We start from the raw sequence: 14505 nt of genomic DNA, 5'->3' as shown, positions 1-14505 counted from the left end.
TTAACTAGTGCCTCTGTTCCAAATAATAACATCAGGATCAGCACAGTGGATATGGCCTGGGCCTGGGTCTGATACAGAGGGAGAGGGAGATGGAGAAACAGAGAGCGATGATAAGGGGAGATAAGTCCTTTGTTCAGCAGCATGGGTTATTTTCTCCCCTCCTTGATAAACACTGGGCCAGTTTTTTTTTTTTTTTTAGTAAGCTTGATAACATGCAGATAGCGTTCAATGAGGCTGCTGGGAAGCAAACAGAGCCCCATACTGGTATATTCAACCTCAGGAGTGGATACACTGCTGTATAACCAAACACGTTGCCAAGTTCATACTGCAATATTTATACAGACATATTGTAATACAGTATACTGGCCAACTCCCACAGCATAACATCGATTGAGTTCCTTCCTGTTGCCTGCGTATACTGTATGTTCGCTTCAGCCTCACAAGGCCGCTGGATTCTGGTCAACTGTTCCAAAGCCACTACGTACACTAAGCTGCCAGCAACATTGCTTTCAATTTTTTTTTTTATCAGGCAAACACAGAATATTAAGTCAGTTATGTAATGGAAAGGTAAACTAGATATAAATATTTTTATCAAAAAGCCTCCACTATTTTCTCTCCTGCAGTGTCCCCACATTCCATGACCTACAGGAAGATATTCTGAGCAAGCTCGCCGATGTCCTTGAGGAGGTAAGTGTCTGGTTTCAAGCCATGAGACATCTGCATCCTGCTCCACACGTCTTGATAGATTTCAGCTCCCAACAACTGTTTTCCTTGACTGAAAGAAAGAATAAGGAGGGCGTCAGGGAGGCTTTTTCAGTGGGGTTCAGGATGGACGGTTGTTGAAGGCACAGCAGGAATTTCAACGCACTTGCTTCACAGTATGCGCTCAGTGTGTTTTTGAAGGAAAATATCTCCTTAATAACAGAGCAGTTAATTTTATAAACCTGTTTTAAAAATGCCAGAAGTCCTCTCAACTTTAAGGGTTTTTAATGTTGTGGGGTGACAGCCAGTCCGACATTGTCACCGCTGTGAGTTACACGCAGTACTTAAAGTTTTCATTTTCGTACATTTTCCTTTTTTTTTTGGGGTCATACATAGTTTTCCATGAATTTGTGCAGATATGGAAATTCTCCCGGGTTTAAACTAATATATCACAAGTAATTTATTTTCAAAATCTGCCATTGGAATGTGATAATGTAGTTCAAGACAGATGGATTTGAAAGATCCATGTTGCATGACATCACAACAATCATGTATTTTTAACAAATGCTAGTCTCAATTGTAGTTATTTGGGGTTTGATATTAATATTAATACAAGTGAATGTTCCCTTAACTACAGTACAGAATGTTTTCTGCACACTGCTGACACTCTGCGTTTTGAGATGTGTCTCAGCCTCATATATTCCATCCATCTGTACGCCGCTTCGTTTGATGTTTTTTCCAACATAATTTAGTTATGCAAATATATTCTCATTGCACCTGTGATGTGTGCCCTAGCATTGAGGCTTTCAATACATTGCACCGCTGTCTAATATGGTCTGTAGTAATTAATGTAACTATTAGCAGGCAGTCCAGATTTACCTCGCAGAATCTCAAAACTAAGAGCCACATAAGGATTATTTTGCTACATATAGGAGTTTTAAGGTGTTTATCCTGCAATAATAGCACATTAAATGTGTTTTTTAACAAGTAATATATATGTAAGTTCATTAATATTACCTGCTGACTATTAGCCTGAAGAACCAGAGCAGGTCCTTGTGTGTTCTCATATCTTCATTGTTTGGTGTTATAGATAAACCTTATGTGGTAACATTTTATCTATTCATATGGTACATAAAATGCTAATTCTGCCCTAGACTTCCTTGAGTCCTTTTTGCATCCATCATAAAGAATCATGAGTGATGATGATGTTTAATTCTGAAGTTAGCTGAGTTACATTTCACTTGTTAAGGTATACAGGTGACTCTCCATGTCTGCACTGAGTTCTTGGCCTGTAGGATTTCTCATTACTTTCCACATTAATCTGACACAAGTATAGTATGGTGTCAGTCATTCAGTGTGTCAGTTTTGTGCGCACCAGATTTCCTCCGGGGATTATGCCTTGATGGTTCTAAAAGGAGCTCCTTTTTTCCAGTTTTTCCAATGGGCAAAAACATTATAAATGTTGCCGTTAAAGTTTCACTGTATAGTTCGAATCCAGGATTTAGTGCTAAATGGAAAGAAGTCTGTGGCTTTCAGTACTGATTGTAAAAAGCAAAAAAAAAAAAACAACAACAAAACAAGCAAACAAACAAAAAGAAAAACAGCTTTTGAGCTTCAGTCTGACCTGGATCAATCTGGAGTGGTGGTTTCAGCTTGTGCATTATGTAGAGCTCCATGGGCCACGGTGGACACCACTCTTGAAAGGAAAGCACAAAAGGGTGAGACTAATGTTTTGAAAACCTCAAAAAGATAAGCCCCAGTCTGAAACCAAAGTAAAACGCATCTGCACTGCCCTCCCTGCCACACAAAGGTCATTTCACTCAATAAGATCCACAAACTAGCTTCCAGGGAGGGCTGATGATGGTCACAGACACACACTGAAATAATAAAATATTTAGCTGCAAAACTATAACTGCATCAATCTCATATAATGTTCACACCCTGTGGTGCTTAACTATGAGGAAAAATGCAGACAAAGAAAAACAAACATCAAATGCATCTGTTTGTCTGTGGGAAAAGATATTAAACCCATAAGGAAAAGGACAACTTGAACGTGCCACTATTTTGCTGTGGGCTGACTTTGTTGCCACCCCCCCCTTCCTGGAGACACTGAATATATCAAAGGAATGATAAAATCAGAAGATTACCAAGTCATTTGGAGTTAAACGTGTTTCTGTCAGAAAACTAGATCTGACGAAATGTACTAGGGTCTTTCAGGAGGACAGACCAACAGCCGATATGGTTGAATTTAAAAAGATGAACTATTTTATACTTTTATACACTTACACACTTACATTATACAGCAAAGAGTGCTATCCTAAATCCCAATTATATAAAAAAGACTATTGGAAACTTTAAAAAGCTTTCATGCAACTGTTTAAAAACATGAAATAAACTTTGACATGTCCTCAAAAATGTTTGGAGGCTGTTATTGTAAACAATGTCTCTGCAGCCTAATGTTAGTGAAAGCCAGGGGCTGAGCACAGTACAGTTTTTGAGTGTCTGTACTTTACTTATTATTTTTGGGGGACACTTTTACTTTCACTTCACTACATTTGAAGGACAAGTATTGTACTTTTTCCGCCATTACATTTCTATTGATGCTCTCGTTACTCGTCACTTTTGCGCTTACATCAGCTGATGTTTTTTTTTTTCCCGCAAATTTCTGAGAAAATGGACTTTGAATTCTGAAAACCACGCACTCTGCTTCTCGGATTCTCGGAGCATACGAATTGCTCAATGTGCGTTTATGAAATCTGTATGTTGAATTTTGAGACTGCTAGCGTCACAGTTGGCTGAAAAAGCTGTCTATCAAATGTATTGGTGACTAAATTGTCTGCAGAACACCCACCCCAGACACTGGATCCCTCCACAGACTGGACCCTTCCAGAGACTAGACCAGACCCATCCCCCAGAGACCGGACCCTTCCAGAGATTATACCAGACCCACCCTCAAGAGACTAGACCAGGCCCACCCCCCAGAGACCGGACCCTTCCAGAGATTAGACCAGACCCACCCCCCAGAGACCGGACCCTTCCAGAGACTAGACCAGACCCACCCCCCCACAGACCGGACCCTTCCAGAGACTAGACCAGACCCAACCCCCCAGAGACTGGACCCTTCCAGAGATTAGACCAGAGACTAGAGACTAGACTGGACCCTCGACCCCTCCAGAGACTAAAGACTAGACCCGAGCCCACCACAGAGACGGGACCCCCCCAGAGACCGGTTCTTATAGGGCCTCTTTACTGAAGATATTTTTGAGCTATAAACATGTCTGTAGCAGAATCAGTGTATTGTATAATGACAATAAAGCTACTTTCCTTTTATACCTTTAAACCTCAAGTAATTTTTTAAGCAAATACTTTTGTACTTTTACTTAAGTAATATTTTGACCAAGCTACTTTTACTTGTACTTGAGTAATATTCCACAACTTTACTTTACTAAAGTAGTGAAGTTGTGTACTCTGTCAGGAACTTGAAATTTAGGAGTGCTAATAATTTTAACCAGGACTGTATATCATAATTTTAAAAAAGGAATTAGCAGTAATTAAAAACATAAACATCACCTTTTCCATTTTGTAAGCACTTATAACCAACATTCATAATTATGCTGCAGTCACTGTTGTGTAACTTATTGAGCAAACTGCATTCACTGTTTAATGAATGTCATTGGATGCTTCAAAGAAAAGGAAATCAATGTGTTCCCTGTAAAGGGTCATATTTTCTGTGGCATAAATTAAGATGCACAAATTTAAAAACACTACCCAGGCACTGAAGATATGCAAATATTGTTCCCAGGTTTTGTTATTGAGTTAAGCTGGTAAAGCAATATCAAGTGTACGCATGCTTGTTGTGAGTGTGTTTGTGCCTGCACATCAGTAGAAATTATGCTTCGACAGTCACTGCTTTGCCATTGCACATTTTGTTCATCCAGTTGTAACAGGGATAGCACAGTGTTTCTGACTTTGCATACAAAAGCCAACTTTATTGCATGGTCAGGAACATGTAACCTAATTTGGACTGTAGCATGGGTGGAAATTAAAGGTATCATCACGACATGGAATAATAATTAATTAAAACTGACTATCTGAAGCAGTTCAGTACTGCAGGCTGAATTGGCTGGAATATTGAATGGGAGAAGAACCATGAAAAGAAAAACCCTGGACTTCCATTTAACAGCCGTAATGGTGGTCCATCAAGGAGAAGAGAGGTTTGTAGAAATGTGCAAAATTGTCTTCAGTCCTGAATTAGAAAACGTAATGTTCTGGAAACACAATTTCAAATGACGAGAGGAAATGAAAGTAAACAAAAAGTATTTTCATGTTTCAGAAATGATGAAAGAAACCGGTCAAAATCCTGATCATATCTTACACCTGGGTTTAATTATTCCCAAATCTTTAATCAAGGTTGAAAAACAAGTCTGGGTAATGATGATAAACCTGTCGCGACCTTCAGTCCTATCACACAAACTCTCTTCAACCAGAAACTGTTTGATATTTGCATACTATTATGGCAATTGTTAAACTAATGAGAGATGATTGTTTCGGTCAGGTTGAGGGACAGCATGTGAGAGTGAACTGGGACAAAGCATGCAGGTAATATTAATGTTAACCCAAATAAAAACAAGATGCTTCACACAACTATGTGGTACATTATGGCCTAATGCGTTTGTATTGTCACTGAGGGATATGTTACAGCTGGGATGTTGATCAGATTTGCAATAGCCTTTATTAATAAGCTTCATCGACAAAGCAAATGGCAAGCTTGACAGAGGTGCTTTTAATGCACGGGCGGTTAATGGTTAAATCCATCATGCTCTTCTAGGACTTCTCTTCTACAATGATAGAGCATTTTCCTCTATGATTGATTTTTGATTAGCTAGATCTAGATAGTCTCTTTTTTCTCGTCCAAGACGTGCTTTAGAAGAAGGGCTCTGTTATAAATAAACCTGAACTAAACACTATTGCGGCACACTATAAACTTGAAACCCTGCCTTTGAACAACATGATTCATAAACACAGTGCTCAGCGTGAAGGAAGATGTAAGCCACAGTTCTGAGGTGAAATCTGTGAGCGAGAAAACCTGGCAAGCGTCAGACGTGGTGTTGAATCTGTTTATGATCCAACAGGAAATACTGAGTACTGTCTTGCGTCTAGACTTGTGGCCCAAGGTGCAGTGTATCGTGTGGTTTCACAGGAGCAAAAAGGCCCTCTAAAATGTGCCCGATGAAAAGCAATAGCTGAAGAATTAAGGCCATGATGCTCAAGCTCTGTCAGTGACTGCACATACTTCATGTGCTGTGGGTTGTACAAACTAATGTACCTTAAACTAATCCATAACTGAAGGTCATTTTCACCAAGTGATGTGGCGCGTGGAAAGGTTTCAGGACGTGTTTTGGCCTTATGTCAGACTTTAAACCGGTCCGGATCACAGTTTGTTCATTGCATGCTGGGATATGTTCCAGCACCCACAGCCCTGAACAGGATTGCTGGGTACAGTAAGTGTGTTGATGGATGGATATCCTGCATTCATTTTATCCCTGGAAAGAAGCTACAGCAGTAGCCTCAATTTTCTTTACCTGATTGTTCATATTCAAGGTCATGGAGCATATCCACTCAACAAGTGGGTGGGAGGCAGAGAAACCTTGAAACGCTTGCACAGTCCGTGGTATTAACAAGGAGTAAATCTAATTGTGATTTATGTCTGTGCCCTGATTTCAGTCCTATATCATCTGAGGCGTGCCTACCGTCTCTTCCCAAAGAGAGAAAGAAGCCAAAACAATCGTTATATGACAAAATATATCTCCTCTCTTCTCTCCTCACAGACACATTATGAGGATGGAGATTACATTATCAGACAGGGAGCCAGAGGAGACACCTTCTTCATCATCAGCAAGGGAAAGGTGAGAAAATTCATCTAGTCTTCAACCCGAAATTGTCATTGACATCACAGTGGAGAGTGTCCAGACACCTACCTTTGAAGAAAAGTTCTGATTTTACAGATGATGTGCAGTCCTGCAAGCTGGACTGTCAGAGACCATCCATGTCTTCTGTTGTTAACAGGATCTGACTCTCTCTCCTCGTCTTCTTCCTGCTCGTCATGATCATATTAAGAATCAGCTTCCTGTTTCTCCTCACATTTTCCCCTTTGCTTCACTTTGCATTGGTTTTGTTTATTTCCTTCATCAACTTCAGTTTTTAATATTTTCCCTTTTTCCACTATTGCTCCTCTTCCTTGTCATAATCCTTTCACACAATTATGAACAATGTCCTATAGCTGACTCTCAGAGGGTGTACACAGCAGAAAGAATGCAATGCAGGAAAAATTTTACACTATCATGTAACTTTGTGTCATTCCAAAGGACGACATGCTGTTTCTTGTCCTTGTCCACTTTTCTTTGACCCCCAAAGAGAAGCAACTGGCTTCACAAGGTTGCCATAACTCGATCACAACTGAACACACAAATCCGCTGGACAAACATCAACACATACACGCGGACGCCTCAGACCTTATCAGTGTTTCCGGCTAAGTTATTTCCACATCTTAAGCTTCGTTTTTGTCTAGACGATAGACAATGAACTTTATGTAGAGGACACTCTGGACAATATGTCTGATGGCACACAGATTACCTTCTTCAAACTCTTAGCCCTCAACTTCTCCTTTCCGCCCCTTTTTTGCTGCCACACTGGCATATTACAGCTGTACTGTCACTCAGATATAGAAAGCTTTACGCTTTGTTAGAGCTGGTTATAAGAACATTCCTGAACAGAACTAATTAATGGAAAAAGGCAAGATTCTTCATTTGACATAATCTGTTTCTATTCACTTCCTTTAAAATCTATTTGAGTGTCATCACTGTGACTCATGAAGCCTGGCAGTGTAGAGCTGTGCCATCACTCACACGTCAGCTAACTAATGAAGTGGTCAGAGTTGCCTCCAAGATCCTGCACCGAGATTGCAGTCACCTGGTTGTAACAGACTCTCCGTGCATGAGATCTTCTCCCCTGTTTCAAATAGCAAACCTGTCATTTTGAGTGATCATCTATACATAAAATCTTTTACGCTTTTTGGAGTGATGTGTAAATAAAATGTCATCCCTCTCAAATATCCTCTCCATTGTATTCCCCATAAAAATTCAGACTATTTAAGTGTTAGATTGCCTCCTCTTTCTTTTGCTCTGCTCCATTCTCCTTCCTGCCAGACTCTTTTCTACTTTATTTTAAATCGTTCATTTTCTGTTGCCAGGTTAATGTGACCAGGGAAGATTCGCCCAATGGAGAGCCCGTATACCTGCGCAGCCTTGGAAAAGGTGACTGGTTTGGAGAGAAAGCACTGCAAGGGTAAGGTGTTGTCTAATAACACTGCCTCTTCCAATTTCAGTCTTCTGCTCTCCCACTGAGGGCAGCACAGTTGTGTAGCGGTTTGCAGCGTTGCTTCATAGCAAGAAAGGTCAGGGTTTGAACCCCAAGTCCGAGGCCTTTCAGTACAAAGACTTGCAAGCTATGTCAGGGGTTTGAAGTTGTCCATATGTATGAGTGGTTGTTTGGTTCTATGTCTCAGACTTGTGACAGACTGATGACCTATCCAGAATATGTCCCGCCCTCATGGCAGCCCTCTTACGACCCTTCAAGGATTTGCAGTTTATAATGGATGGTAGGATGATGGTGATGGTTTGGTTTCCTCTCCTCCTTTCCATTTCAGACTCAATCACAGTCTGTCTTCACATGATTCTTTTTATTATCAATGGGAAGCTTTGCCATCCATCAGCCACCAGCTCTTATCTCTCTCTATTTCCCCCAACTGCTCATTCTTCTTGACGGGTGTCATGGCTTCGTAAATAATTTTGAAAAGCTTAAAGCAGGGATCATATTACAAAACTTCAGGACTAATTTGGTGCCGCTCATCACACACATTTTTCTGTGTGATGACATGAAACACACTGGAACAAAAACAAAAAGCTTGTTATTTTTGAGCTGATCAGAAACTTCATTTTTCTGCTTTGATTTTCTTGTGAAAACTTTTGAATGATTGGTCATGTCATAATTCTTGCTGATACAATAATACAGCAAACATGTCCCAACATACTAATATTTTTCTATCAACTCTTTTGCAGAGTGAATGAGAGTACAGACACTTATTTTGACTTGATTTTCTTTTCCATTTTTGAAAAAACTGTGTTTTTTCTCAAGTGACATTGGAGATTCTTCTCAAGCACAATCATCTTGGCTGCATTTCAGCACTGATAGAAATGTAGAGAAGAAACATCAGTTTTTGTGAGTACAGGGTGCACCACCTGAAAGCTTTAATTTAATTTAATCAATGTTATCTATTGAATTGTTTTATTTTTCCTTTTATTTTCAGTCTTGGTTGTCACAGTGTAATGATATCAAGGACATCTCTATGATGTCCTTGACTAAAATAATGACTTTTCATCATAGTTATTAAATAAATGCGCATGACTGCATCTCATGGCGGTTGTCCCTGTAGTTCCTGTAATAAATTGCTCTCAGCCAAGCATTCACAGTCCTCAGTATTATAAACATACATTCTATGTGACGCTGTGCCAGGAACATGTTTTCTGGTTGTGATGATGTAAGGAGGCAAGTTTGAAGTAAGCAAGTTGTATATACTGTCGAGCTCAAATGACTCATGGCTAGTGCTACCCCAAATACCTTTTGGAGAAAGAACACTTCAGTGTTATAAAAATATTTTTATATGGTTTCCGCCGTCAAACACCAATGCCCTGTGATATTTTTACTCCGCTGTTTGCCCTGTCTTGTCATGACTGCGCACCACCGATGGGAATGTATTATTAAAACAGAGAGAGTGTTGAGATGGAAAATAGTTGGAAGTGTGTTGCGTCTGTGAGTGGTCAGGTAGAAATAAGGAATGCACCATGTGCGCTCATGCTTGCACGTTCAAGGACATGCATGTCTGTGGCCAATAGTGTTGACCTGAAAAAAAAAAAATGGAGATGTTGCCATCTTGTGGCTGCTGATTGTCAAACCCATCTTGAATCAGATCTGTGAGCCATGAAACCCAAAGAGCACATTATGGCCAAATCAAAACACAAGGAAACCAATATTTAAACGAAGCAGAATCTTAATAAAGCTTGTCTATGTGCAGTCAAAACGGACTACAAACCGTCACTTTTATCTGCACAAGGAACATTCTCGATATAAAAAATGTTTGTTCAGTCGACAGCTGGAATGACACAGATGGCTCGGCCTTCTGCATATGTTGAAGCTAATGACAGCAGGGTATAAAGGAGAATAGTGCATTAAAATGCATGTGGGAGGTGTTAGGCATGGAGGGCTTGATCTCTCGGCAGTGGCTCCACGTAGAGATTTAATCCTTTTACTCTAATGGGATATTAAAACTAGCTTTTGATGAATGAGAGTGTGACACAGGGTGCACGCTTATGAGGGATTCATTTGTAATGATTGAACAGCTGCGTTCCAGTAATTCCTTGAAAATTTGTGTTGAAATAACTTCAAGGGAAAAAAATATTGATATATCTGTCTGCACGAACCTCTATAAAAATACATGATATATCACGCATGTCCTTAAATAGGTATAGATCGATATATTTCAAGTGTTTCCCTGAATCAGACTTGAAATAGTGTGCAGTTTTGAGATGCTTTCCACAGCGCTTTTGAAAGCATCTCATCTTTCACACCTTCTTTATTGGAGAAAACCATATCTTTTGAGGATGTTGCTGTAACAGTGTGCTCTACCCTGCTGCATCTGTTTGGTATTGTCAGGAACTCCTTTTGTCATGGAGTGTCTCTAGTGAGAAGAGCCTGTTTAACTACACCTTTGATGGTCAAGCATGTCTTGCATATTTAAATGATTGAGATGCTGGCCGTCTTCGAACCAGGCTTTTGATGTGAGGGCTCTTCTGCAGGGCCTTCTTTCTAATTAGAAGTTAACTGTGTGTGTCCTTGTTCATGAAACTCAATAGCCCCTACTCAAGTGCTGCTCTGTGCATCTGAAGATGTTACCTTTGATCTGTGTGGACAACATATTTTCAAATCAAAGTGTGTTCTCCTACCAGCCAGAATAGTTAGTCAGAGCGCGTGGAAGTCCTGGTCTGTGGTGTGTGTGCATTAAAGAAGCCAGGGAAATATAGGATTATAGGCTTTGCGTATATAGAGACCTGCCCTGACTCTACAGTAGAGATGTATCTCATCACACGGAGGTGGATGTTCCAGGTAAATATAGAGCTCTGGTTTGAAAGTCTTGTCTGGACATAGCAGATACACATCTCATGTTGCATTCTTCCTGTCATGGTGAAGTGTGAACCTGAAGTCAGAGGTGTAGATCCATCAATCATGCAACACCTACACTGACCCCTGCTTAGCTGTGTATTTTCTTTATGTATAACTGCGTGTGCATGCGTGTCTTACCAGAAGGAGGTGAGAGATTGTTTAAAGAAAAAAAAAAAAAAGAAGTCTGAAGTCACCGGCAGAAATGTGATTAGTGGTCAGTGTCAGAATAATGTCAGACCAAGAACAGCCCAAAGATAAATTGTTGTGAGAGGTTGTGTTAATGTGGGGGTGCGAACACAGGCACCAGGGAGAAAATGAAAGAAAGGTTTAGGAGGCATCAAGACCGCACAGCTGTTTTTTTACTTATCTGCTGGAGACAAACTTTGGAAAGCTGACACAGCAAGAATGAATTCCTTCAACAGTGACATTTGTAACATTTGTTGATAGAGAGCCATAAAATTTTTACTTTTGGATGTGTTTCCTCTGAGTACCTACATTTATGAGTTATTGTCTATTGCGCATCGGTTTCTAAATTTCTGCAGTACTTTGGTTTATCATTAGATTTCTTCTCATTATTCTCATTATTATAAGGTTACACTATCATTCTAGCATGCCAATTGCTGACTTGTGCAATTGTGAAATTTGAACTGTGTTGCAACAAAAGTTGGGCTTGAATCAGAGCTTTGCCAGAGGTTGTTATGACATAAATTTTGCATTTTTACTTCTGAGGTTGCTGTTCTCAGGATAGTTTTACAAAATCGTCTCTTTTCCTTTACTCCAAACCATAACTTCAGTCCTTTAGCCTATCTGCTTGAGCCAGAGCTTTTTTAAAAAAAATTATACATTAAATACAAATCACTATGTTTTATATTCCTGCCATGTGTTCTTCTTTGTGTCCTCTGTATATTTAACATTCCTCCATTCTCACAGTCGCAGCATGAAAACCAACTACCAAATGTTTTTGTTTTGTTTTGTTTTGTTTTGTTTTTTTTTTTTCAGCTGCTTGAGAGTCATTTTTAAGTGGGAATTGCATTGTCCTCCGTTTTTCATGTGGAATCATGCACAATTTTTGTGCTGTGATGCAGTTATGAAAAGAAACTGCTCCTTTCGTCTCTCCCAAAGGCCAAAAATTTATTTTAGGCATTGGAAGCCAAAAATGGGGTTGGGGAGGGAGTTAAAGATTGTGGAGCTGAAAACAACATTGTTTGAGAAAGTACTGAGAGTCAGCTGTAGCTACAGCTCTGAATTCGCAATAACCAACAATTTTACCATTATGTATCATTCTGGGAGCTCGATCTGTCAGCTGCATATTGAAGCAAAGATTTGAGAGAAGGAGAAAAACTGCCACAAAAGTTCTTGTTCTTGTGCAGCATTAAAATATTTCAGTGTGTTCATTTGGTTGTCGCCAAATCAGACATCTGAGACTTGGAAGTAACCTCTCTAAATGATATTTTTCACACTGTCCGTGTTATCTGAGCAACATAGCTTGTAATTAAAATAGAGTTCAGCAGCTTATCATTGACAGTTATCTCTTGGATGCAGGAGCTTGGAAAAGAGAAAATTAATGCACCAATACGGAAGTGCTTTTCAATTAAATTTGATTTTCATAAACTAGAGCCAGTGGCTGCCTGAAATTGTAATAAATATTTATAATATAAAAGTGAATAATATGCCTTGCAAAGTGGTCATATGCTTCTATCATGCAAATCACGCAGATATGTAAATCAAACGCTGTAAATTAGCTTGAAATGGGGAAAAGCTGCTCAAACTTTAGAACAGCCATTTACATAAGTGTTTTATTTCCCTCACAAGCTACTGCTCCGGTCCACTCGGCCCCCTAGCATGTGTGTTATTTCCATAACCCCCTTCCCAGGACATCAGGTCATTGTCCAATTACCATGTTCATTTCAAACATCTACTGGAAATCAACACCGCAGGCTTCCTCCTGTGTAAGTCCAAAGGACATTCCACACACAGCATGCAGCTGCTTTCAGTGCGTCTCTGCTTGTGTCCGTTTTGCAGTGCACGTCTTCTTGTGCTGCCGAACCATCTCTGGCTTAGTGGACGACATCGGCTCCACATTGTGCAAATGAATCATTCTGACGGATATTGTTCAGTGATTGTGTTTCACTCCGCCTGTATGAACAGGCGCACTAAGTTGTTTTTCTCAGCTACAGTTCAGCAGCGGGGGACAGGTGTAACAGGCTGCTCTCTAATATCAGACCCTGGAGGTCCCTTAAGGATGATTCACACTTATGTAACCACTATTTCAGTATAGCCCAAAGTGTTGTGTTGTTTTGTTGTATCACCATGGATAGTAATTGACATGCACGCTGTATACTTACTTTTATGAAACAAATTACCTCATGTAGCCGATTGTAGGTGTTGCCGTCGCTCGTAGACACTGCTGATAAAACCTGGTGGGTGTATCTGCAGGCGCACTAAAAAAATGGATAAAAAAGGCAAGATGTTGAGTTGAAGTTAGTATAGTAGTAAAGGTTGTTTCGAGTTGTTTGTCAGTTACTTCATAAAATGTGTAGACGTGTAGAAGTGATTCTACAGCTGGCAGATTGTTAGTGGCATATTCACAGCTAGCACAGTGCAAACATTTGTACTTCAACAGCTCTTAACATAGTGAGATGACTCTCCACTCAGCTTCTGAATATTTTAATAATGATACGATTAAACCATATTATGATCAGACTGAATATAATTTATTTAATGTCTTAATAATTTTTAAAAAAAGTTCATCTCTTCTCTTCTCTTTTCTTGCGATGCATTAAATCAAGCTAAGTTACACAATGTAACAGACACGTGTGATGAACCATTCAGAAGTAATTCCCACTGGGTGCCACTCATCGAGACTCCGGTTCCCCAAACTAATTATCACACAATCAAGGTTAACAACAATGATGTAACACATTGTCTTCATCCAAACTGGGACAATTGTTGTTCTTTCACCAATTAGCATGCTTATTAAGATTTAAAGTGTTCTTGTGTGAATGGAGAGGAATGCAGTGGTGGGAAACCCGGAGAACAGGTGGAGCAGCGTTGGCCAGAGTATTTTGCAAAGAACATTGATGCATGTCATAGGAGCTTATCAGACGTGAATGAAATGCCGTCAGTTATGTTATCCAGTGGGGCCCAAGAGTCATCTGTTATTATATCCCGTGTCCCTGACACCATCACTGCCATCCTCTCTTCTCCTCTGTAGTCCTTACCTTTCAAAGATCGTTGTTCCCCCACCAGCTGTGGCCTTTACTCAGTGGGGTCAGCAGGAAGGCTGAGGCAGGGTGTGCATGTATGTGTTTGGAGGATGGAAAGCAGAGGGCGTTGACATAGCCAGAGGAGGATTTGCCACCTCAGCCCGTTGAAATAGATTGCCATATGTTTGTGAGTTCAGATCAGGCACAGAATTGAATCAGCTCTCTTCAAATCTCGAGAAGAGTCTGCTGAGCTCGCGATTCGCTCCGAAGAATGAACTTTTTTTTTTTTTTTTTTTTAAGAGCGATGGGGCATGAAATAATC

The 14505-nt window shown here is 40.0% G+C and overlaps 1 protein-coding gene across 2 annotated transcripts in view; it reads left to right on the top strand.

Moving 5' to 3' along the window:
• LOC115055240 (cGMP-dependent protein kinase 1) overlaps nt 1–14505 on the top strand; it is a 68360-nt gene that overhangs the window by 43258 nt on the left and 10597 nt on the right. For both annotated transcript variants that reach the window (XM_029520899.1, XM_029520898.1), the window contains exons 5-7: nt 624–687; nt 6531–6608; nt 7952–8046. In XM_029520899.1, coding sequence (XP_029376759.1) covers nt 624–687; nt 6531–6608; nt 7952–8046 — 237 coding nt within the window. The remainder of the gene's footprint in view (nt 1–623; nt 688–6530; nt 6609–7951; nt 8047–14505) is intronic.

This window comes from Echeneis naucrates, chromosome 15 (genome assembly GCF_900963305.1).
Source record: "Echeneis naucrates chromosome 15, fEcheNa1.1, whole genome shotgun sequence".
Lineage (NCBI taxonomy): Eukaryota > Metazoa > Chordata > Actinopteri > Carangiformes > Echeneidae > Echeneis > Echeneis naucrates.
Note: the sequence above shows the minus strand (reverse complement) of the source record. Positions and strands in the feature narration are given on the sequence as shown.